This window comes from Lepidochelys olivacea (assembly GCF_965140295.1).
Source record: "Lepidochelys olivacea isolate rLepOli2 genome assembly, chromosome: 1".
Taxonomy (NCBI): Eukaryota; Metazoa; Chordata; order Testudines; family Cheloniidae; genus Lepidochelys; species Lepidochelys olivacea.
The window spans coordinates 324,372,651-324,397,500 of NC_140411.1; the positions used below are offsets into that span (position 1 = coordinate 324,372,651).

The following is a 24,850-nucleotide window of genomic DNA, read 5'->3' on the forward strand; positions in this document are numbered from 1 at the left end:
TTTTTCCCACAGACTGGTCTGAGAACGAAGCTTTGGGAACAAAGGGTTCCCGCCATATGCAAAAACTACATAAGGCAGGGAGTGACATCATCTGGTGTTCTTCACTCCCAAGAAGACACAAGAAGACTCCTGGAAACACCTGAGGAACAAAGACTGGACTGGCAGAAGTGCTGGACCCAGGCTAAAGGGATTTTTAGCTTGTGAAAGAAACACCTGGGGATTCCAAGCTATCACTTATAATCACTTTATGTCTATCTTTTGTAGTTAATAAACTTGTTTTTGCTTTATCTAAACCAGTGAGTTGGAGTGAGGTGTATGGGAATCATAACCCATGGGCAAAGGCGGTTGCATATTCCTCTCCACATTGAGTGACGCGGTGAATTTTATGAGCTTACGTGGTACAGTTCCCTGTGCAGCACAAAAACAGTTACCTACCTTATATAAAGTATAAAAAACAGTTACCTTTATATAAAGTATAAAAAAGTATATAAAAGTACTTTATATAAAGTATAAAAAACAGTTACCTACCTTTTGTAACTGTTCTTCGAGATGTGTTGCTCATGTCCATTCCAAGGAGGTGTGTGCACACCGCGTGCACAGTTGTCAGAAGGTTTTCCCTTCGCGGTACCGTCCGGTCGTCTGTGGAGCCCCCTGGAGTGGCGCTTTCATGTCGGTGTATATAGTTCCCTGCCGACCCGCCACCTCTTCAGTTCCTTCTTGCTGGACACTCCGACAGCAAGGAGGTGGGTGGGTCTTGGAATGGACATGAGCAACACATCTCAAAGAACAACAGTTATGAAAGGTCAGTAACCATTTTTCTTCTTCAAGTGATTGCTCATGTCAACTCCAAGTAGATGACTCCCAAGCAGTCCCCCGGAGGAGGGCTCGGAGTTCACAGAGTTGCAGACTGAAGCACTGCTCTACCAAATGTGGCATTGTCTCTAGCCTGCTGAGTGATGGTGTAGTGCGAAGTAAAAGTGTGAACTGATGACCACATCGCCGCCCTGCAGATATTCTGAATGGGGACCTGTGCCGGGAATGCTGCAAAGGAAGCTTTTGCTCTTGTGGAGTGCGCTGTCAACGATGGAGCCAGTATCTTTGCCATGTCACAGCACAGGCCGTGATCCAAGAGGAGATTCTTTGTGATGAGACAGGAAGACCTTTCATCCTCTTGGCAATGGCAACGAAGAGCTGCGTTGACCTTCTAAATGGCTTTGTCCACTCAATGTAAAAAGCTAGCACGTGTCTAACGTCCAGGAAATGGAGCATGTGTTCCATGTCATTAGCATGTGGCTTGGTTGTAACTGCACCTTGTCCTTATAAAACACTGTATAAGGGGACTTGGACGTCAGAGCCTTAAGCTCTGACACTCTTCTGGCTGCTGTTATAGCCACCAAGTAAAAGAGAAAGTTGCCAAGGGCTCGACGGGAGGGCCCATCAGCCTAGAGAGCACCAAATTGAGATCCCATAAGGGAATCGGCCATCTTACTTGAGGGTATAGTCTGTCTAGACCCTTGAGAAAACGGCCAACCATACGGTTAACAAACACTGAGAGGCAAACTGAGCCAGGGTGGAAAGCCAAAATCACAGCCAGGTGAACCTTTATTGATGGTACTGCTAACCCCTGCTGTTTTAACTAGAGTAAATAGTCCAGGATGAAGGGAATCGAGGCCTGCAATAAGGAGTGCCCTTCTGAAGTGACCAAATTGAATATCTCTTCCACTTAGCCAGGTAAGTGCTGTGAGTGGAAGGCTTTCTGCTGTCGAGGAGAATCTCCCTAACGGAGTCTGAGCAAGCAAGCTCCAACAGGTTTAGCTTGGAGCAAGCAAGGCGCACTGTGCGCAGCTCCTTTATATTGATATGCAGCAACAGTTCCGCCTGGGACCATAGAACCTGAATCCTGAGATCGCCTAAGTGTGCTCCCCATCTCATCGCCGACACATCTGTGACTAATGACAGAGTCGGCTGAGGTTTGGAGAAGGGTATTCCCGCACATCCTGTTTGTGAGTCGAGCCACTACCGGAGGGACTAAGAGTGACCCGAGGAGTAAGAGTGACCAGTCTGTCTAGGTGTTCTTGGTTCAGCCTGTAAACTCGGGCCAGCCAATCCTAAAGGGGACAAAGCCAGAGTCTGGCATGCTGTACCACATAAATGCAAGCAGCCATATGTCTGAGTAATTTTAGGCAATTCTGTGCCGTCATGATGGGGAATCTGCTGACATCTTTTATGATGGCGCTCATGGCAAGGAAATGAGCTTCCAGAAGAAAAGCCTAGCAGGGCTCTGATAAACTCTATCTTCTGAATGGGGATTATAGTTGACTTTGCTATGTTCAGAATGAGGCCAATCCTGAGTAACTTCATGCGCACCAGGCTCACATGGTCCTCCACTTGGGCTCGAGATTGGCCGTTGATTAGCCAGTCGTCCTGGTAGGGAAATAATTGCACCTGCTGCATCCGTTGGTAGGCTGCTATGACCCCCATGCTCTTGGCGAACACCTGAGGGGCCACCAAGGTGCTGAAGGGGAGGACCGTGAACTGATAGTGGAGATGGTTTACCACGAATTGAAGAAATCTTCTGCGAGATGGAATTATGGAGACGTGAAAATACATGTCCAACTCGAGGGCGGGGTACCAGTCCCCCTGATCCAGAGATGCAATGATGGAAGCTTCAACTTCTTCATGAATCTGTTGAGGTTTTGCAGGTCTAAAATAGTCCTTAGCCACCCTTAGCTTTAGGGATTAGGAAATAATGGTAGTGGACACCCTTGTCCCTGAACTCTAGAGGGAGCTCCTCTACTGCCCCGAAATGTAGGAGCATCTGCACTTCCTGCACTAAAAGTTGCTTGTGAGAAGGGTCCCTGAAGAGGGACGGGGAGAATCATAGAATATCCGTGTTGGAAGGGACCTCAGGATGTCATCTAGTCCAACCCCCTGCTCAAAGCAGGACCGATCCCCAAGTAAATCATCCCAGCCAGGGCTTTGTCAAGCCTGACCTTAAAAACTTCTAAGGAAGGAGATTCCACCACCTCCCTAGGTAACGCATTCCAGTGTTTCACCACCCTCCTAGTGAAAAGGTTTTTCCTAATATCGAACCTAAATCTCCCCCACTGCAACTTGAAACCATTACTCCTTGTCCTGTCATCCGCTACCACTGAGAATAGTCTAGATTCATCCTCTTTGGAACCCCCTTTCAGGTAGTTGAAAGCAGCTATCAAATCCTCCCTCATTCTTTTCTTCTGTAGATGAAACAATCCCAGTTCCCTCCTCCTCTCCTCATAAGTCATGTGTTCCAGTCCCCTAATCATTTTTGTTGCCCTCTGCTGGACTCTCCAATTTTTCCACATCCTTCTTGTAGTGTGGGGCCCAAAACTGGACACAGTATTCCAGATGAGGCCTCACCAATGTCAAATAGAGGGGAATGATCACGTCCCTCGATCTGCTGGCAATGCCCCTACTTATACATCCCAAAATGCCATTGGCCTTCTTGGCAACAGTTGGGGGGAAGGTGGGAGGGAACAGAATTGGAAAGAATATCCCAATTCTACTGTGCTCAGGATCCACCGGTCTCAGGTTATTTGGGCCAAAGCACGGTAGAAATGGGATAGATGGTTCACAAAAGGTGGGGAAGGATACAGGATGTGGACTGGTGCATTGCCCCAGGGCGCACTTTCAAAAAGTTTTCTTGGAAGCCGGAGACTGCCTCGTCGAGCCCAGCCCTGGTTCAAGGAGGACTGTGGGGGCCTTCACCTATTATTTCTACCCCATTTTCTGCTATAGTCCTGTCTATGCGGAGAGGGGTAGAAGTGAAGCAGGAGCTGAGGCTTAAAATGCTTCTTCTGCAGGGCTGGCATGTGGAGACCCAGTGACTTTATGGTTGCCCTAGAGTCTTTTAGGTTGTCAAAAGGCAAGTCCTGGATAGCCTGCTGTACCTCTGGTGGGAGGCCTGAGACCTGCAGCCATGAGCTTTGGCGCATAACAATGGCAGTGGACATTGTGCGGGTGGCCGAGTCCGCTGCATCCTATGCAGCCTGCAAGGAAGACCTTGCAATCGCCTTATCCTCCTCGAGAGCAGCTCCCAAGTTGGATCGAGAGTTTGTTGGTAGGAGCTCCTTAAACTTGGACAGAGAGTTCCAAGAATTAAAATTGTAGTGGCTGAGCACTGCTTACTGATTAAAAAGAAAAGGAGTACTTGTGGCACCTTAGAGACTAACCAATTTATTTGAGCATGAGCTTTCGTGAGCTACAGCTCACTTCATTGGATGAAGTGCATCCGATGAAGTGAGCTGTAGCTCACGAAAGCTCATGCTCAAATAAATTGGTTAGTCTCTAAGGTGCCACAAGTACTCCTTTTCTTTTTGCGAATACAGACTAACACGGCTGTTACTCTGAAACCTGCTTACTGATTAGTAATTCGAAGCTGGAGCTCTCCGGTGGAATAGACCTTACAGCCTAAGAGGTCCAACTTCTTTGCCTCTTTGGATTTTGGTGTAGGACATTGCTGCCCTTGCCTTTCCTTGGTGCTGGCCACGTCCACGACCAGCATACCTGGCTGAGGGTGGGTGAAAAAGGTATTTGTACCCCTTGGAAGGTACAAAGTATTTCCTTTCCACCCACTCTGTCGTGGGAGGAATGGAGGCAGGAGTTTGCCACAGGATCTTTGTGGTGTTATGAATGGTCTTGATCAAGGGCAAGGCCCTTCTGGCGTCAGAATATCCACCATAGGATCTATGCCTTCTGATACCTCTTCTGCCTGAAGACCTAGGTTTTGAGCTACTCTTCTAAGCAGCTCTTGATGGGCCCTACTTGTCCATGGCTGGCAAAGAGGAAGATGAGCCCACTACCGCATTATCTTGGGAGGAAGATGAAGAAGCCCCCGTGGGCACAGGTTCCTCCCTCAGTGATGCCGCCTGTGTGGTGGCAAGCATGGTGAGGCCTCGGTGCTGACTTCAGTGCTGGCCTCAGTGCCAGGTTGGGTGCTGGGCTCCAATCCAAATCCTTTTGGATCGAGTATCAGAGGGGTAGTTGTGTTAGTCTGGATCTGTAAAAGCGGCAAAGAGTCCTGTAACACCTTACAGACTAACAGATGTATTGGAGCATAAGCTTTCGTGGGTGAATACCCACTTTGTCAGATGTATCTGACGAAGTGGGTATTCACCCACGAAAGCTTATGCTCCAATGAGACTGTTAGTCTATAAGGTGCCACAGGACTCTTTGATCCTTTTGGAGGTTCCCTCACCATCGAGGAAGATGGGGAGGCCCTGCCTGTCTGAGGCTACAGACAGGGACCTGGAGCTTGGCCCCTGGGCTTGATGGAATGCCAAGGGGGTCCAGAAAGGCCATTGCGTAGAAGCTTTCCATTGAGGGGATCCCAGGGCATTTTAGGGACCTGGTGTGCCTCCTTCACTGGGAACAATGAGAATGGTGCCGGCTCTGCCTGGAGATATAGGACTCAGGCTCAGAGGTTGAGTCCAACCTTGAGGACCACAGGGGTGCCATGTGGGATGGTTTTGGAGAGCGGTGCCTAGGAGAGCGATGTCCAGGTGAGGGGGACAGTTGATGAAGCATGGCTGGTTTGCCCTTGGAGAAAACTGGCCCCTTGTGTGGTGCTGGAGACTGCTGGCCCGTCATCTCTATGAGGTCCCTTGCAGCCTAAAATGTGTCCGGGGTACATGGCAGGTCCAACTCCCATATTTGGCTCTTCCGTGCCAGTGAGTACAATGGGACTGGACTCGATGGTTCCACCTGTGCAGCCGGAGTCAACAGAGCCAGTTTCGCCTGAGCAGGAGTTGAGTGTCCCAGCATGGGATGCACTCCGTGGGCACCATGGCACTCCACTGCTCTGACTGTTGGCAAACGCCCCCTCTCAGCTCTTCTTCGCTTCTTATGCAGCACCAGTGAGCGTGACCAGTGCCAAGAGGCCGTCGAACTTGTTTTTGATGCCGGACAGTGGCAGTGTCGTGAGTCTCTGGGTGCTGGGTCCTTTACCAGCACGGCGGCCTTTCTTACCGAGGCCAGTCTGCTCCACACCAAAGTGCTGGATTTTGGTGCCAACACAGGCTGTGCCAGCTGGGGGCGAAGAGCCGACTTCATAAGGAGAAGCTTAAGTCTGAAATCCCTCTCCTTTTTTGTTCTTGGGTGGAAGCTCCTGCAGATCTTACACTTATCAGTCTGATGGGCCTCGCCTAAGCACTTTAAGCAGGAATCGTGAGGCTCTCCCCTGGGCATAGGCTTCTGACAGGACCCACAGGGTTTGAAGCCTTGAGATCGAGGTATGCCCCAGTCCCCAAAGGGGAGAGCATGCGGGGGGCAGCCCCCAACAAAGCCCCTTAACTACTAACCATTAAAACTAACAATACTATGCTAATAAAACTATTTACAAAACAAAGACAGGAAATGCTAGGGAATCGCTTGCCCGAGGCGAGAGAGAAACTCCAGTGGCCATCACTGGTGGTAAGAAGGAACTGAAGAAGCAGCAGGTCGGCAGGGACCTATATACACTGCCATGAAGCCGCCATTTTAGGGGGCTCCACAGCTGATCCAACGGGTACCACTCGGGGAAAACCTTCCGACTGTGCATGCGGTGCACACACCTACTCGGAACTGACATGAGCAATCACTTGAAGAATTTTGGGTTTATACTCCAGAGGGGGTGCGTGTCTGAGGAGTTGCCTTAGCTGTAGCCTTCCAATGCAGGGACTGGTCAGAAAGCTTGCATGTAACTGCTGCTGGGTGTGTCCCTACCTGTATGTATGCTGGTGAAAGTGCAGGCTGGAGGGCTCTGCAGCTTGTCACAGGAGTATACCATGAGAGGGAGCCCAGGCTGGTGGGTCGGGGGCTCAGTGGTACCCCAGTTCCAGGTGGAACCCCAGGGGAAACCCATCACAATGCTGTATGCTTGTTTCTCCTTGATAAGTCCAAGGAAAGTGACCTAAGAGGAACCTCCAAGAAAAACTTTTAAGTAATTGCTTTTGATGCTTTAAATTTGTCCCTTTCAAAACAAACTAGAAGTAGGAGGGACCACACTTATAAGAGTGACTTAAAAAAGTTTAACTTTACTCCTTGGAGAAATACTTTGAAGTACAATAAATGTATTAGAAATACTGAAGAAATTAATAACTGATGATTGTAAGTAAATGTAATAAGACATTTTAACAATTTTATGTTGTATGGAATAACTGCTTGAATCCAACACTGGTCTACGTCAATAGCTGTCAAGACTGTATGTTGTGCTCAGTGAATGCCTGGAACATCTGGTACCCAAACTTAATCTATAAACCTCTTTAAACTGTTGATTATATACCTTGGTGGTTCTTGGCAAATTAATAAAACTTGTTGATTGGTTAAGAATAACTAAGGTTATGTCTACACTTAGAGCTGGGGTTGGGATTCTCAGCTTGCACAGACATACTCGCACTAGCTCTCCTTGAGCTAGCATGCTAAAAATAATAGTGTAGCTGAGGTAGCATAGGCAGTGGCAAGGGCTAGCCTTGCTGAGTGCATACCCACAGAGTTCGGGCTGGTTTGCACTCAGCACAGCTAGCCCATGTTACCAATCACCACTGTCCATGCTACACTAGTATTCTTAATATGTTGGCTCAATGAAAACTAGTGTGAGTATGTCTATGTGACATGGGAATCGTACTCCTTGCTATCCCTAAGTGTCCTGATTTGAAAAAGTACTGTCCAAAGTAAGAGATGAGAAGAACCTAGTGTTAAGATTAGTCAACTAATGCTCTCTGGACTCAATATTACATTTCACTCAAGTATCAGCTAAAATATCTACCAAATTGGCCAATCTTGTTTGTTAGATTTCAGCTTTAAAATGTAACTGGCACCCTGGCAAATTCATAAATTTGACCCCTTCACTTCACTTTTACACCCTATTCGATTATCTGTAGGATCCTTCAGTTTGAAGATTTTGCCTTTTATACATGTACAAATTGGGACACAATTAGTCCCCAAAAAGTGGGACAGATGAAGAAAGATGACCTTGGTGTGATCATATCCTCCAACTGGATGGCTAGAAGAAGCAGTAATTGTTTGTCAAGCTACTGCAGCTGAGGCCTAGGAAGATTACCTCTTCCTCCTCCTTTGGGGTTTAAAGGACTTCCTGACTATTCGGGCTTTCTGTCTATAACTTAGTCCTGATGAAGACTGCTGAAACTGCTACCTTGAATATGAAAGTAGTTTGCTTTTGAAAGCTGGATGACCCAACTGGTAGAACATTTTCTTCGGTTTTATTGCCAGTTGTGATCAAAATACAAAAAAATACTTCAGAAAAAGAGGCCAGAATTTACTACTGTACTCTCAAAGATTTTCTGTACTGCAAGGAATTCAAGCATACGTACAACCACAAAATAACTTTGCTAAACATGCAAGAAAAGTTATTAAAAATTGAATTCCTATGCATTTTCTTACCAAAGCAAATTCATGCGATACTCTTCCATCTGGGGGCAGCTTAGCCCCAAAACCTAGAGCAGGAAACATTTTGTCACTATCATAATCTTGAATGATTTCACCTACTGCCTTCAGTGCCATGCCATAAGCATTCAGTTGGTATGGGTTCATATAGTGGAGCGAGGTGGGCTGTGCAGGGTTACCTGTTAAAACATAAAGATCAGATGTATGTTATAATGGATTCACTTGGGAATGCAACTCAGCTTTGAAGCCAGGAAAGTGTCCTTTTTCCAGGGAAAATCCAAGATATGCAACCTGGTAGACTAAGCTATCAAATGACAGAGTTGTCACAGAACTGTCTCTTCTCTGGAAGAGGTTCATTGCAAATATTCTCACATAAGTCTGAAAAGCTCACTATTTCACAAACATGAAGGATGAGATTTGAATAAAATTGGAACACACAACTGAGTATTCAGATAGGAAAAGCAAAATAAGTATGTTTATTAAAAGGGCAGAAATTTTGTTTACGAGCAGATAAATGACTGGGCGTAGACATTACAGCACCTTAAGTGAATAAAGCCTAAGAACACTATAATCAATATGATAATACAGCAAACATCTTTACGTCAAAGACAAACGAATATATGAAAAGGAATCTCACTGACAAAATAGAAAAGCTCAATACAAGGGTGGGATTCAAACTGACAGGTAGAACCTACATCTTGTCAGTGATGCTCAAGCTTTGACAGACCATGAGTGACTGACATACCAAGCTAAAGATGTAAGCATTTGATTGTCCGATTTCTCTTACTACCTCTAAGTATGTACCAGTGAAGATTAGTTTTACCTATACAAAGACATGCTTTCATACCATATATATTATTCTTGATGAGCATCTCTCTTACTTTTCCTAATAAACCGTGTTTATTTAAACTTCTTCTGATGTTAAGACTGTTTTGAGGTTATTTACAGAGCGCTAATCTGTGAGAGGTAAAATAACCTTTTATCTCTATGGAGAAGTAATGAAGGGGATCTGTTACCTAAGTCCATTCAAGACTTTTGTTCAGAAGCAAGGAATAGAGACCACGGTTTTATAAAAGTGCAACCAATGCCAGGGTTGTGTTTGACCCAGTACATTACAAAATCTAATGACAATGACCAAGAGTCAAATTACAGGGGTCTAAGGTAATACTATGTATTTATATGTTGTAGCTACTACATAAAAGGTTTTTTTTGCTCAGGAAAGAAAACTCCTGAAATTTCTTAAACTCATCTGCCATAGTCTTGCACTGCGTTTGTAATGTTAGGGTGGTTGTGATTCATGGTCATGTAAGCAGCGATATCCCCTCCTGCCCCTGATGCAAGTGGTGAAAATGGGAGTAGTCTTGCCTCTTTTCCCAAATGCTTTTGCTGGCATAGCTCTGTTAATGCACACGGAAGCACACCAACACAAACCCTCTTGCTTCTCATGACTGAACCTTTAAATTTATGGAATAGCTTGATTTGAAAGCTCAAACCTTCCCCTCCAAAAATCCCAGATCAGACAAGCATTTTCAAATTTTTCTTTAAAAAAGGAGTTCAACACAAACTACGAATTGCTGAAGTCTGTGATGCTCATATTTTAGATGCCATTATTCAACAGTTACCAATAAGTGAGGTTTGTGGGGCTGCAGCCAAAGAAGGAAGCACTAAGATATGCTTTCCCTACTTGCATCCCTAGAAACTAGCCCGTGGCCTGTGCTTGGCACATCACAGCACTTCCTTCTTTGGCAGTGCAGCCAGGGAAGGAATTGCTGAGGTATATCAAGCCCTGGAGAGTACAGGGGGAGGTCCCATGCAGCCTTGTGGGTCCTTAGTACTCCTGCTCCCTATGGAAAGCATTGGTGACTGGGCTGCAGCCCCCCTGGTTTTTCAACTGCAGGTTGGGAGGGAAGTCTGCAGGGAGAGTAGCAGTGGGGTGGGAGACTGCAGCCCAGAGCTGGAGCTTTACACAGGAAGCAGGTGTTCTGGGTGCCTGCAGGGCTACATGGTACCTCTCCCTACACTTTCTGAGGTGCACTCTGCCCTGGCACCAGGGACCCAAGCTTCACGCGTCCCAACCCTTCCCTTCCTGATTGTAACGCAGCAGCAAGTTTACAGTGCTGCAGCCAGGGAACAAAGTGATGGGACATGCTGAGCATTAGCTACAGGCTGCTTCCTTCCCTGGCTCCAGCCCCAGAAAATTCCCTGTTGCAGGAGCTTTTCACAACAAGTTGTGGTGCTAGGGCCCCATGGGGCTGCATCGCAAAAAAAAAAAAAAAAAAAATTCAATAAGTGGCATATTAGTAACCAGAAGTTGTCAATACCATGATTGTTAATAACCGGCATACACTGTATATGTTTCAATTCTTTTCAAATATCAAAATTATTTCCCATCTGTGCTAGTGGAGTACAAGGTATTAAAAATTTCAAAAGTAGCCTTTAATTTTGGATAGGGCTGTCAAGAGATTAAAAAAATTAATTGCGCTTAATCGTACTAACAATAATAGAATACTCTTTATTTAAATATATTGGATATTTTCTACATTTTAAAATATATTAATTTCAATTACAAAACAGAATACAAAGTGTACAGTGCTCGCTTTATATCTATTTTTTATTACAAGAACCTGCACTGTGAAAAAACAAAAGAAATAGTATTTTTCAAATCACTTAATACAAGTACTGTAGTGCAATCTCTTTACCATGAAAGTTGAATTTACAAACATAGAATTATGGAAAAAAACTTGAATTCAAAAATAAAACAATGTAAAACTTTAGAGCCTACAAGTCCACTCAGTCCTACTTCTTGTTCAGCCAATCGCTCAGACAAACAAGGTTGGTTACATTTGCAGGAGATAATGCTGCCCACTTCTTGTTTACAATGTCACCTGAAAGTGAGAACAGGTGTTTGCATGGCACTATTGTAGCTGGCATTGTAAGATATTTACGTGCTAGATGCACTAAAGGTTCATGTGTCCCTTCATGCTTCAGCCACCATTCCAGGGGACTTGTGTCCATGCTGATGACAGGTTCTGCTCGATAACAATCCAAAACAGTGTGGACTGACACATGGTCATTTTCATTATCTGAGTATGATGTCACCAGCAAAAGATTGATTTTCTTTTTTGGTGGTTCGGGTTCTGTAGGTTATGCAGCGGAGTGTTGCTCTTTTAAAGACTTCTGAAAGCACGCTCCATACCCCATCCCTCTCAGATTTTGCAAGGCACTTCAGATTCTTACACCTAAACTGAAAGCAATTTAATCTTTCTTTGATGATTCAGATGGCACTTCAGGATCTTGCAGTGCCTCAGGGTCATCATTATCAACATCAATTACCGTTGTAGATGTAGAAGGTGTAGAAGATTGGGCTGAATCTGCAATAATCTTAGGACGCATCCTGGAAGCTGCTTTTCTGAATAAATCCCTGATATCAGCTTGCTTACTTGTCTTCTGCCTCATTTTCATAAAAGGGGAGTGCAGAATGTGCAATTGCATAACCTCCTGGACAGTACACTAGTCCAGGTCACTAGATTGAAGATTTGTATTGGGAGATATCAGAAATGTCGGTTAATAGAGCTTTCTGGTTGATTAAGTGCTGGATAACACAACCTTTACTGTAGTTGAGAAATTGAGGGTGGAAGGCAGCTTGGATGAAACTGATCATTAAATGACAGAGCTCATGATTTTAAGGAATGGTAAAATGGAAAAACAGAATAAAGACAATGGACTTCACGAAGGCAGACTTTAGGAAACTCAGAGACCTAGTAGATAAGATTCCAGGGGAAGCTAGTCTAAGGGAAAAAAAGGGTTCAGGAAAGTTGGCAGTTTTTTAAAGAGACATTATTAAGGGGACAAGAGCAAACTATATCAATTCATAGGAAAGACAGAAAGTATGTAAAAGGCCACTCTGGCTTAACCAGCAGATCTTCAATGACCCGAAACTCAAACGAGATTACACTAGCTTGTGATATAAAGGGTAACAAGAAAGCATTACACAAATGCATGAGAAACAAGAGGAAGAACAAGGACAAGGTAGGCTGATTACTCAGTAAGGAGGAAAAGACAATAACAGAAAATGCAGCAATGGCTGAAGTGTTAAATGCCCTTTTTGTTTCAGTTTTTACCAAAAAAACCTAACAGTGATCAGACGACTAACAGTGCACATCAGTTTCAATGGGGTAGGATCAGAGTCTAAAATAGGAAAAGAACAAGTTAAGAATTACTTAGACAAGTTAGATGTCTTCAAGTCAGCAGGACCTGATGAAATACATCCTGGAATACTTAAGGAACTGGCTAACGAGATCTCCGAGAACTTGTGGAGGATGGGAGGTACCTGAGGTCTGCAAAAGGAAAATATAGTACTATCTATAAAAAGGGGAATAAGGACAACCCAGGGTATGAGAGACTAGTCATCTTAACTTTGGTACCTGGAAAGATAAGGGAGTAAATAATTAAGCAATCAATTTGCAAACACCTAGAAGAGAATGAGGTGATAAGTAGCACTCAGAAAACAACCAAATATCCTTTTTTGACAGGGTAAGAAGCCTTGTGGATAGGGGGAATGAGTAGATGTGATATATCTCAATTTGGGGCCCGGTCTACACTGACAAGTTTGTGTGCAGTAAAGCAGCTTTGAGTGCTGTAACTCCCGAGGTGTACACACTGCCAAGCCATTTAGTGCACAGAGACTGCGCAGATGCAGCGCTCTAAAAAAACCCACCCCAACGAGAGGCGTACAGCTTTCTGCACCATGGTTACAGCGCTGCGGTGCCAGTGTGGACACCGTGGCGATTACAGAGCTGCGACTGGTCTCTGGGAGGTATTCCACAATGCCTGTTCTCACCTCTCTGGCCATCCATTTGAACTCTACTGCCCTGCCCTCAGGTGACCAACTGTCAGCCCCACCTCGTACATTCCTTTGCAAATTTGAAAGTCCCCTTCCTGTTTGCTTGGTGATGCGTGGAGTGGTCTCAGTGCATCTTTCCAGGTGGCCATGCCTGCTCCACGCATCAGGCGATCCCCTGCTTGGAGCAATGCCAAGTGCTGGACCTCATCAGTATTTGGGGAGAGGAGGCAATGCAGTCACAAGCTGTCGGAATTTTGATACCTATGGACAGATTTCTAGATGCATGATAAAAAAGGACCATGACCGGGACACATTGCAGTGCAGAGTCAAAGTGAAGGAGCTGCGGAACGCCTACCACAAGGCGCGAGAGGCAAACCGCTGCTCCGGTGCTGCGCCCACAAGCTGCTAGTTCTACAAAGAGCTGGACGCGATACTCGGTGGTGACCCCACCTCCACTGCAAAGTCCCCTTTGGATACTTGGTTAGCTTCATTGTCAGTCGAGACTGGACCGAGCCAGGAGGAGGCAATCTTGGATGAAGAGGGGGATGGGGGAACCAGAGGCAGAGGATGACTCGGAGGCGAGAGATGCATGCAGTCAGGAACTCTTTTCTACCCCGGAGGAGCCCAGAACAGTTACAGCAGGCGGATATTGGTGAAGCGCAAACCTGAGAGGAGGCCTCTGGTAAATGGATCTGATTTTGGGAATGGCTGAAGCAAGTTGTTGGGGGCAGGAAAGTTGCAGAAAGCAGGGTTGTCTCCCACCTCATGCCTAGTTTGAGCAACAGAACAGGCTGTTGATCACTCCCTTATTCATGGGAATCTCCCTCAGAGATCTCCAGGAAACTCTCGTGGAGATACGAGGAAATCTGTTCCCGCAAGTTCCTCGGCAGAGCTGCTTTGTTTCTTGCCCCATTAACGGTAACTTTTCTATGCCACTGTGCCATCACCAGTGCGGGGCGGGGAAGAGACCATAGCTGCACACAGGCTAGCCGCATAGGGCCCAGGGCAGAAGCCACAGGCTTGGAGAAGATCCTCCCTTGATTCCCTGCTCACCCTCAACAGCGAGATATGTTTGAAAATGATCACCTCCTGTGGAAAGTGTGGGGACAGGAATGATTATCAGCCCCCCCCACCCAGTGCTGGCTCTCTCCAAGTGCCCAAGAGACACATGCCAAGTGGACAGCAGAGTCCGGGAACAGTGATTTAGCCTGCCCCTGTGGCTATTCACCATTTGGGGGGGGGGGGTCTTGTGGCTTATGTGTGCTTGCCTGGGGTCAGCCAGTTTGTGCCAGGTGTGTGAGTACTGGTTGTGTTTTAAAGCACTGAAACAGTGTTGTCTGTGTTGCAAACAATACTGCTTCTGTAAAATGTTGCATTTAAACTTCACAGAGATGACCTTGGGAGGCCAGCCTCCCATATCAGTGGCAGAACGGTTGCGAAGAATTCGAAATCAGCCAAGAACTAAGGAGGACTTTATGCGTGAGGTTAACGCACTCCGCCGCCGAGAAAAAGGAATTGAAAGAGTGGTGGGACAGCGAGAAGAGGGAACGAAAGGAGTGAACATGGCACACCAGAAAGAAGCCACGGAGCGGCTCTTACAGTTATGGAGCGCCAAGGAGACATGCTCCAGGCGATATACTGGCTCTTCAAACTGAGAAGCTTCCGCGCCCGCCCTCCCCTGTAGCAAAACTTTTTCCCATGTATCCCCCCACACCGCCAACACACTCTTATCAATCTCCTGACTTCACTCTCTACCTGCAGCATTCTACTCCTCCCTCCTCACAGTCCAGCAGTGTGGACTTCCAATACCCACTGCACTCAACACCTGTCCATTTGCAGTTTGGCCCTGCTGAAGTACAGCGCCTGCTGCATCATACTCCAAAGGAGAAGGTTGAGTATGATCCCTGGACATACACAAATCTGTAGCTGTCCCGGGACCCCTCCTCCTCTTGAGACCTTCCATTTCTCCATTCCTTCCATTCCCCCATCCCCCTCCCTGCTGATTAATTTTTTCCTTTGACTCTCTCGGCTGGTTGTTGTCTTTCAATAAAAGAATTGTGGTTGTTTGAAAGCAATCATTCTATTAAGTGAAAGCAAAAAGAGTACTGCAAAGCAACATATATATAGCTATGCCAAGGCCCCTTCTTGCATAATGTGCACCAATCACCTCCTAACATTACAAGCACTGCAATCCGAGCATAGCAACAAATATTAGGGGCTTTCAGCTTCAAATTGATGCCTCAAAGCATCCCTAATCCTTATGGCCCCACGCTGTGCCCCTCTAATAGCCCTGGTCTCCAGTTGTTCAGTCTCAGCCTCCAGGCGCTGAGACTCTGAGGTCCAGCCCTGAGTGAAGCTTTCACCCTTCCCTTCACAAATATCATGGAGCGCACAGCACGCGGCTATAAGCATAGGAATATTATCATTGGCCATGTCCACCTTCCCATACAGGCATCGCTGTAAATGGCTGAATGCACACTCCACTGTCATTCTGCACTTGCTCAGCCTGTTGTCTAACCGCTCCTTGCTGCTGTCAAGTTGCCCCGTGTATGGCTTCATGAGCCACAGCACTAAGGGGTATGCGGGGTCTCCCAGGATCACAATGGGCATTTCAACTTCCCCCAGGGTGATCTTCTGGTCGGGAAGAAAGTCCCTGCTTGCAACTTCTTGAACAGGCCAGTATTCTAAAAGATGTGTGTGTCATGCACCTTTCCAGACCACCCTGCTTTAATGTCCATGAAACGCCCACTGTGATCCACAAGCACCTGGAGAACCACGGAGAAATTCCCCTTGCAATTAATGTACTTGGTGGCTAGGTGGTCTGGTGCCAGAACTGGAATATGCATACCATCTATCGCCCCTCCGCAGTTAGGGAAGCCCATTTGTGCAAAGCCAGGCACAATCTCATGCATGTTGCCTAGAGTCACAGTCTTTCAAAGCGCGATGCGATCGATGGCTCTGCACACTTGCATCAACACGAGTCCAACGGTCGACTTTCCCACTCTGAACTGGTTAGCGACTGATCGGTAGCAGTCTGGAGTAGCCAGCTTCCACACAGTGCAATCACCACATGCTTCTCCAACGGCAGGACAGCTCTCCTTTTCATGTCCTTGTGCCACAGGGCTGGTGCGAGCTCATCACACAGTCCCATGAATGTGGCTTTCCTCATGCGAAAGTTCTGCAGTCACTGCTCGTCATCCCAAACGGGCATCATGATGTGATCCCACCACTCAGTGCTTGTTTCCCGAGGCCCAAAGTAGTGTTCCACAGTGGTCAGCACCTCTGTGAATGCCACAAGAAATCTCAAGTCGTAGCTGGTAGGCGGGGCGAGACCAATGTCACACTCCTCTTGCCTTTGTAGTTTAAGGAATAACTCCACTGCCACTTGTGACGTGTTCGTCAATGTGAACAGCATTCTTCTCAACAGCTCGGGATTCATTCCTGCAGCCAGAAAGAGGCAGGACAGGGTGTGCAGTACATAAACCGTTGAAAGATGGCGTCAAATGCGAATGGAAGCACAGGGATTGCTGGGATGCGAAGCAATGCATCATGGGGCATTGGGACAGGACCCAGGATGCCCTGCGACCCCTTCTGCCTTCCCACAAGTCTTAGCGGCAAAAGAGAAAGAGGTGCTCTGTGGGATAGCTGCCCAGAGTACACCGCTCTGAATAGCGCCGCAAGCGCAAACATGCTATTACGCAGGCAGCTGTCAGTGTGAACACACAAAAGTGGTTTTCCTTTGGCGCTCTCTGAGCGGCGCTGTAAGAAATTACTCACCTTGTGCAGTAACGATGGTTCTTCGAGATGTGTGTCCCTGTGGGTGCTCCACTCTAGGTGTCGGTGTGTCCCTGTGCTGAAGATTTCTCGCAGTAGTACTCGGTCGGGGGAAGTGTGCGCACAGGAGTTATCTCGTGCAGCTGTTGGCACCTCCTGCAGCACGCACTCCCCCGACCATCCCTTCTCTACCGCAGAGCTTAGCTGTGTGAACTCCGAAGTAGAGGGGAGGAGGGTGGGTAGTGGAGCACCCACAGGGACACACATCTCAAAGAACCATCGTTACTGCACAAGGTGAGTAACAACTTCTTCTTCGAGTGGTGTCCCTGTGGGTGCTCCACTCTAGGTGCTTGTAGAGCAGTACCCCACCAGGGGTGGTAGGGGTTTGGAGTTATGTATAAGTGTGTGATGAGAGCACTGTAAGGCCAACGATAGAGTCTGAGACAAGGCCTTGGGTGATAGTGTAATGCTTTGCAAAAGTGTGCTCCGATGTCCAGGTTACAGCTCTACAAATATTTATTAAGGGGACATTGTTCAAGAATGCAATCTATGTCACCATGGCTCGCATTGAGTGGGATCTGATGCCAAGGGGGGTTCTTTGTGATGCAGGTGGTAGCAAGTTTGAATACAGGTAGAGACCCATTTGGAGGGTCCCTGAGTCGATACTGTAGAGCCCATGGAGCGCTCTGTTGTAGAGACAAATAGTCTTGGTGACTTGCAGAATGGTTTAGTTCTGTCCAAGTAGAAGGCTACAGCCCATCTGTCATCTAGCATGTGCAACTTTGCTTCTCGAGAGTCGTTATGTGGCTTGGGATAGAAGGCAGGTAAGTGTATGGTTTGGTTAATATGAAAATTTGTAGTCACTTTGGGCAAGAATTTTGGGTGAGGATGTAACATAATTTTGTCTTTGGTAAATACAGTGTACAGTGGTTCAGCCATCAATGCTCCAATTTCACTGAACCCTGTTTCCTTCAGTTCTAGTAGGTAGTCTAGGATCATAGGAGAGGTGCCTTGGTTGCATCCAGCTGTTTTTGCTGACACCAAAGGGAGAATCTTCTCCACCTGTGGTGGTAAGTATTTCTAGTGGTGAGGCGACGGCTATTTAGTAATACCTGTTTTAATTTCTCTGAACAGTTCAATTCCCCATGTTGGATCCAGAGAGGACCCACGCTTTGAGATGGAGTTTAGCTGGGTCTGGATGGAGCGTCAGGCCCTTGTTCTGGGAGAGGAGATCCGTCTGGAAAGGCAGCAGTTGTGGGGCACAGACTGCTAGACATGAGGGGTATGGAAACCAAGTCTGTCTGGGCCATGTGGGGACAATGAGAATGATGTATGCTTTGTTGAGTTGTATCTTGCGGATGACCAGTGGGATCAGTGGTATCAGCGGGAAGGCGTACATGAGGGACATGTTCCACAGGATGAGGAAGGCATCCCCTAATAACCCCCGTGCCAGGCCTGCCCTGGAGCAAAATAGTGGACATTTGTGATTTGTTGCTGAGGCGAAAAGGTTGATTACTGGGTGACCCCATTTTTGGAATATTGTGTCGAGAACACTGTCATGGATTTCCCACTCATGTTCCTTTGAGAAGTGCCTGCTGAGGTTGTCGGCTGTTTTGGCACCCTGGTAGGTATGATGCTATGATGTTTATATTGTTGTGGATATAGAAGTTCCATAAATTCATGGCTTCTACGCATAGCAAGTGAGACTTGGCTCCTCCTTGGCGATTGACGTAAAACATGCACACCACATTGTCGGTGAGAATAGAGATTGAGGTTTCTTATATGAGGGGGAGGAAGTGTCAGCATGCATTGTGTACCACGCGGAGTTCCAGGAGATTGATATGTAGTTGGGTTTCTGTCGCAGACCATTTGCCTTGTACATTGTAGTGACCCAAGTGAGCGCCCCAAGCTATCAGGGAGGTATCTGTCATAATAGTCACCGATAGGGGGTCTTGTTGAAAGGGAATCCCGGAGTATACATTCCCTGGCTTTGTCCACCATTGTAGGGAGAGGATAACCCTTGGTGGTAGTGTCACACATCTGTTGAGAGAGTGTTTGCTAGGTGCATAGACCATGCTCAACCTGTGCTGCAGACAGTGCATATGGAGTTTGGCATACTTTACTATGAAAGTCGTAGCTGCCATATGTCCCAGAATCTGAAGGCATGTCATCACTCAAGTTTGTGGGCTGATGGTCACCGTGGAAATAACCAATGTAGTGAATCTGTGGTTTGGCAATATTGCCTTAGCTTCTATGGAGTCTACGTCGGCTCAAATAAACTCCATTTGCTGGGTTGGTTGCAGGGTAGATTTCTTTTTCTGTAGACCTAGCTGGTGAAACAGGTCTATTGTGGTTGCATACGAGTTTTCAGAGATCTATGATTGGTCTCCATCCCCCTCCTTTCTTCTCTGTCAGGAAATATTTGGAATAAAAACCCCTCCCTCGGTATTGATGTGGTACTGGTTCTACAGCATCCAGCAGTGGGAGGTGGTCTATTTCCTGTTGCAGAAGGTGCTCTTGAGAGGGGTCCCTGAAGAGGGATGGGGAAGGGGGGAGTGTAGGGGGTATAGATGTGAAAGGAATGGTGTAGCCAGATTGTATGATCTCCAAAACCCATTGATCTGTGGTTATCACAGCCCAGGCACGGTAAAATGGGTGTAGGCAATGACCTAAATTGTGGTATGGGGTATCTATTAGCGCTAGAGGTGTGGGGAGGTCGTGCATACCGTCGACCAAGTCTTCAAAGTTGTGGCTTAGATGTAGATGGATGAGGCCTGGTTCTGTGGAGCTCGTCATCTCTGAGCCCGTTGTTTGGGTCTGTTCTGAGTGAAGTATGTTGGTTGTTGATGGTTAAACGAGGTGTCTTGTGAACTCTGGTATGGTGTAAAGCAACGGTGTTTGTTAGGCGGTGGGTGTATGCCTAGTGTATGCAGCATCGCTTGGGAGGCCTTCATGGTATGGAGGACGTCGTCTGTTTGAGACAAGAACAGTTTATCCCTATCGAAGGGGAGGTTCTCCACTTTTAGCTATAGTTCTTTCGGATAATTCCCGAAGCCTGCAACCACGATGTTCTTCTCATAAACACAGCTATTGTGGTTGTTCGGGCAGCTGTGTCCGCTACATCCATTGAGGCTTGCAGCGCTGTGCAGGCTATTAACTGACCCTCATTGATAATGGTGTTGAGTTGAGGACGTTTATGCTCAGGGAGGTCCTCCACAAGCTCTTGTATTTTACTATAGTTAGAGTAGTCGTAATTTGCTAGTAGAGCAGAATAGTTGGCAAATCTAAGCAGAAGGGTGGCTAATGAGTAAACTTTTCGCCCAAAGAGGTCCAGTCTCTTGTGTTCTTTATCTTGCAGTGAGGAGCGGAAATGAGGCTGTTTACTGAGCTGACTAGCAGCCTCTACTACCAGAGAACAGGCTTGATGGTGTGAAAACAAAAATTCCATGACCTGAAAATTCCATGAAGTATTTTCTGTCAGCCCTTTTGTTGGTGGGTGGTGCCGATGCCGGTGTTTGACATATTACTCCGCAGGCTCCATTATAGCCTCATCCATGGGGAGGGCAATCTTGGTCGATGATGCTGGTTGTAAGATTTTTAACAACTTATGTTGTTTCTCCTACACCTTATGTAAGGCAATTTCTTGGCTGTTTGCTACTCTTTTGAAAAGTTCGTGGAACTGTTTCAGGTCATCTGGTGTCGCAGCAGTAGATGGGGTTACCGCTTTGTCTGGTGCAGAAGATGAGCGTGGGGCAGGTGGTGAATCACCCAGGTCTGCCTGAGATAGTATCTCTTCCTCTTCTATCTTTGTCTGGGGGGCGGGGGGGGGGGGGTCAGAGGTTTCTCTGTGTGGTAATGATGGGTGTACTCTGGAACCTCTTTTGGCTGGGGAAGGGGGGGCCAGAATAGGGGTTCTGGAATGTGGGCCAAGGACCCCATTGTGGCCATTGCATGGGGTAAGGTGGTAATGGGTAAGACCAGTGCTGTGCATACCTGGGCTGTGAATGCTCGGAGGGGTGAGGCTCAGGCTTCACAACATTCCATGCAGGTCTCATCTGTGTTGGGGATGAACATTGAGAGGAGAATCCATTGTCCTGCATGTCTCCTTCCTCACCACTATGCATGGAGAGTGGTGCAGGAGATGAAGGATGGTACCGTGCTATGTAGCTCGAGGAGTGTTCAGTGCTGAGCAGTGGTGACTGCGGTGCCGAAGAAACTGCTATGTCAGCAGGACGCAGGAGTTGTGCTGGTCCCGCCTTGGGGTTCCGGTCAACCGTTGGACCGCTGCTGGTGCTGGATTTGGCTTATTAGGCGGCAGAAAGTCTTGGGTCGGTGCCAGTGGCGGCAGCATTGATCGCGGTGTTGCTGCCTGTGCCACGCTCTGCACCGGGGTACTCGGTGCCATGGAGGACATTGACATCTCAACTCCGGTGCTGTGTGCTGGGGCTCAGCAGGGGTCCGCTGAGGGATGCTGCCGGAGGAGCCCGGTGCCTCATAAGTGCTCACTCTGAATGAGTGGAGCACTGAGGGTAATGACCTCGCTGGGAAAACTTTCTTTTTCTGAGAGACCCTTGCTGGAGAGGTCAAGGCTTGCTTCCTGACAGTTTTGGAAGTCGGAGCCTTATCAGAGCTCAGGGATCTCGGTTTATGAGACTCCCCGGAGGACGTCTCTTGCAGAGGTTGGAGGGATTTCTCCAGCAGAAGCATTTTCAAGCAGAGATCCCTGTCACATCTTGCTCTTGTTGTTAAGCTGGTGCAACGTATGCATTTCTGGGAGATATGAGTTTCTCCCAGACAGCGAATGCAGGATGTGTGGCCTTCAGAGACCGGCATCGGTTCAGGGCAGGAGTCACATTTTTTAAATCCTGTTGAGCCTGGCACGACTGTTTCTTTAAGAGAAACTAACTAAACTATGTAACTATGTGTAGACTAAGACAAACTAAACAATGTAACTCAGTATAGACTAAAAAGAAGTTACTATGTAACTAACTTTTTTTTTTTTACATATATAGAAAGTATCAAAGAGAGCACTGCTGTGGAGCTCTGTCTGCAGCCGAGGCTGGTTGAGAAAGAACTGAGGGACGGCTGGGTGAGCGTGTGCTGCAGGAGGTGCCAACAGCTGCATGAGATGACTCCTGTGCACGCCCTTCCCCCGACCGAGTACTGCTGCGAGAAATCTCCGATCTCCGGAGATGCACTGACACAGGGATGCACCGACACCTAGAGTGGAGCACCCACAGGGACACCATTCGAAGAAGAACTGCCAGTGCTGTAACTTTGCCAGTGTAGACGTGCCCTTACAAAGGTTTTCTGATACTGTTTCACATGACCTTCTCATAAACAAACCAGATAAATATAGCCTAGATGAACTTACTATAAGGTGGGTGCACAACTGGCTGGAAAACCATAGTAAAACAGTAGTTATCAATGGTTCACAATCAAGCTAGAAGGGCATATCAAATGGGGTCCTGCAGGGATTTGTCTTGGGTCTGGTTCTATTCAATATCTTCATAAATGATTTGGATAATGGTATATGGAGCACACTCATAAAGTTTGTGGATGATAGCAGCTGAGAGGGGTTGCAAGAGCTTTGGAAGCTAGAATTAGACATCGGAATGATCTTGACAAACTGGAGAAACTATCTGAATTAAATAGGATGAAATTCAATAAGAACACATGCAAAGAGAGGGAGAGAAGGTGATCCCCCTGCTGAATGAACAACGTGTGTGTAGGAATGTTGGGGTGAGTGAGTTTGTTTGGCTGTGTGTGTTTTTCTCTCTTTTCAGGTTATTTAAAGTTACAGGGTCAGTTGGGATTGTGTGTTTGGGGACTGTTTGAGCCTTTGTTCCCTGGATTATCCTTGATCATCTTTGATCAGCCTCAATCAGCCTTGTGATCACCCTCCCCCTGAGTGATTAATGAGGGGGTAGGGCTGACCTAGGAGAGAAAGCCTTAAAAGCCAGAGGCTAAGGAACCAAGGGAAGCTAGCGAATAGGGGACTGCAAACAGGGATATTGAGAGGGAGTCATAATATAATCGCTATGGTTAGTAAGAGTCAGTGCCAACACTGTTCCTGTCTCCTCCATCTGTACCTGGATCCAGACAGAGAACCTGGCCATGGATGCCTCTACCTAGATCCTGGTATGGATCTGCAGAGATTGTGGCTGGCATTTCCCATTCTCAGAAAGACAGTGTGGGGGGGACTCTCCAGTGTGAAAGGTGTATGCTGGTGAAATCTCTCAGGAAGCAGGTGGGAGAGCTACAGGAGGAGGTGGCTAGGCTGAGGAGCATCTGTGCCCATGAGGAATTCATTGGGAGTATTCATATGGAGATGTTTAAGGCTAAGGAAGCTATCCAGCTAGAGAGGACTTCTGTCATACCACTGGGTGAGGAGGATATGGCTCAGTCACAGGGAGGACAGTGGCTGCTGGTTACTTCTGGCAGCAAGCAGTGCTCCACCCCTATTCCCAACCCACCCATCACAGTGATGAAGAACCGTTATGATGCCCAGCAACGAGCAATAAGGAATCACCCATAAAGGAGGAGAAGGAGAAACCATGTACCTCCAAGGCTGGGAAGATCACAGCCACCACTCCCACGAGGAAACATAGGTAGCGGTGGTTGGTTACTTTCTTCTGAGGGGTCAGGGACACCCATCTGTCAGCCTGACAAGGCATCTTGGGAGGTATGCTGCCTGCCAGGGGCCCATATAGGAGACTTTACAAAGGGATTGTCAAGGATCATCCAGCCCTCTGACTAATACCCCATTGTACTCATCCATGTGGGCACTAAATGATACTGCAAGGTATGACCCTGAGCCTATCAGAAGCGAATACAGGGCTTTGAGAATAAGGGTGAAGGAGCTGGGGGTGCAAGTATTGTTCTCTTCAATCCTTCTGGTCAAGGGTAGGGAGAGAGAGATGCACCCTGGTGATGAATGCCTGGCTGTGAGGATGGTTTTGATAGGAGGGCTTTGGCTTCCTTGACTACAGGATGCTGTTCCGGGAACTAGGACTGCTAAGCAGAGATGGTGTCCACCTATCGAGGAAGGAGAAGAGCATGTCTGGATACAGACTAGCTAATCTAGTTAGGAGAGCTTTAAACTGTTTGATGGAGGCTGGTGAAAAAAGACCAAAGGAGACCTGGGAGAAGCATGGGCTGTTGTAGCAGGGATATGACAAGAGAAAACATGGGGGGGGGGGAGAGAGGAAATCAAATCAGTATCTTAGATGTCTGTGTACTAGTGCTGTCATTTAATCGCAGTTAACTCACGATTAACTCAAAATTAATTGGAAAAAATTGTGTTTAATCATGGTTTTAAATCACATTATTAAACAATAATATAATACCAAGGGAAATTTATTATAAATATTTTTGGATGTTTTTCTACATTTTTAATAGGGCTGTCAAGCAATTAAAAAATAAATCGCAATTAATCGCGCTGTTAAACAACAACAGAATACCATTTATTTTAAATATTTTTGGATGTTTACTACATTTTCAAATATATTAATTTCAATTACAACACAGAATACAAAAAGTGTACAGTGTTCACTTTACATTTATTTTTGATTACAAATATTTGCACTGTAAAAAAATGTATTTTTCAATTCATCTCATACAAGTATTGTAGTGCAATCTCTTTATCATGAAAATTGAACTTACAAATGCACAAAAATACTGCATTCAAAAATAAAACAATGTAAAACTTCAGAGCCTACAAGTCCACTCAGTCCTACTTCTTGTTCAGCCAATCGCTAAGACAAATAAGTTTGTTTATATTTACGAGAGATGCTGCTGCCAGATTCTTAT

The 24,850-nt window shown here is 46.7% G+C and overlaps 1 protein-coding gene across 3 annotated transcripts in view; it reads right to left on the reverse strand.

The window, feature by feature from the left end:
• CPNE8 (copine 8) overlaps positions 1–24,850 on the reverse strand; it is a 282,884-nt gene that overhangs the window by 68,205 nt on the left and 189,829 nt on the right. For all 3 annotated transcript variants that reach the window (XM_084621135.1, XM_084621137.1, XM_084621136.1), the window contains one exon: positions 8,419–8,600. In XM_084621135.1, the coding sequence (XP_084477261.1) occupies positions 8,419–8,600 (182 nt within the window). The remainder of the gene's footprint in view (positions 1–8,418; positions 8,601–24,850) is intronic.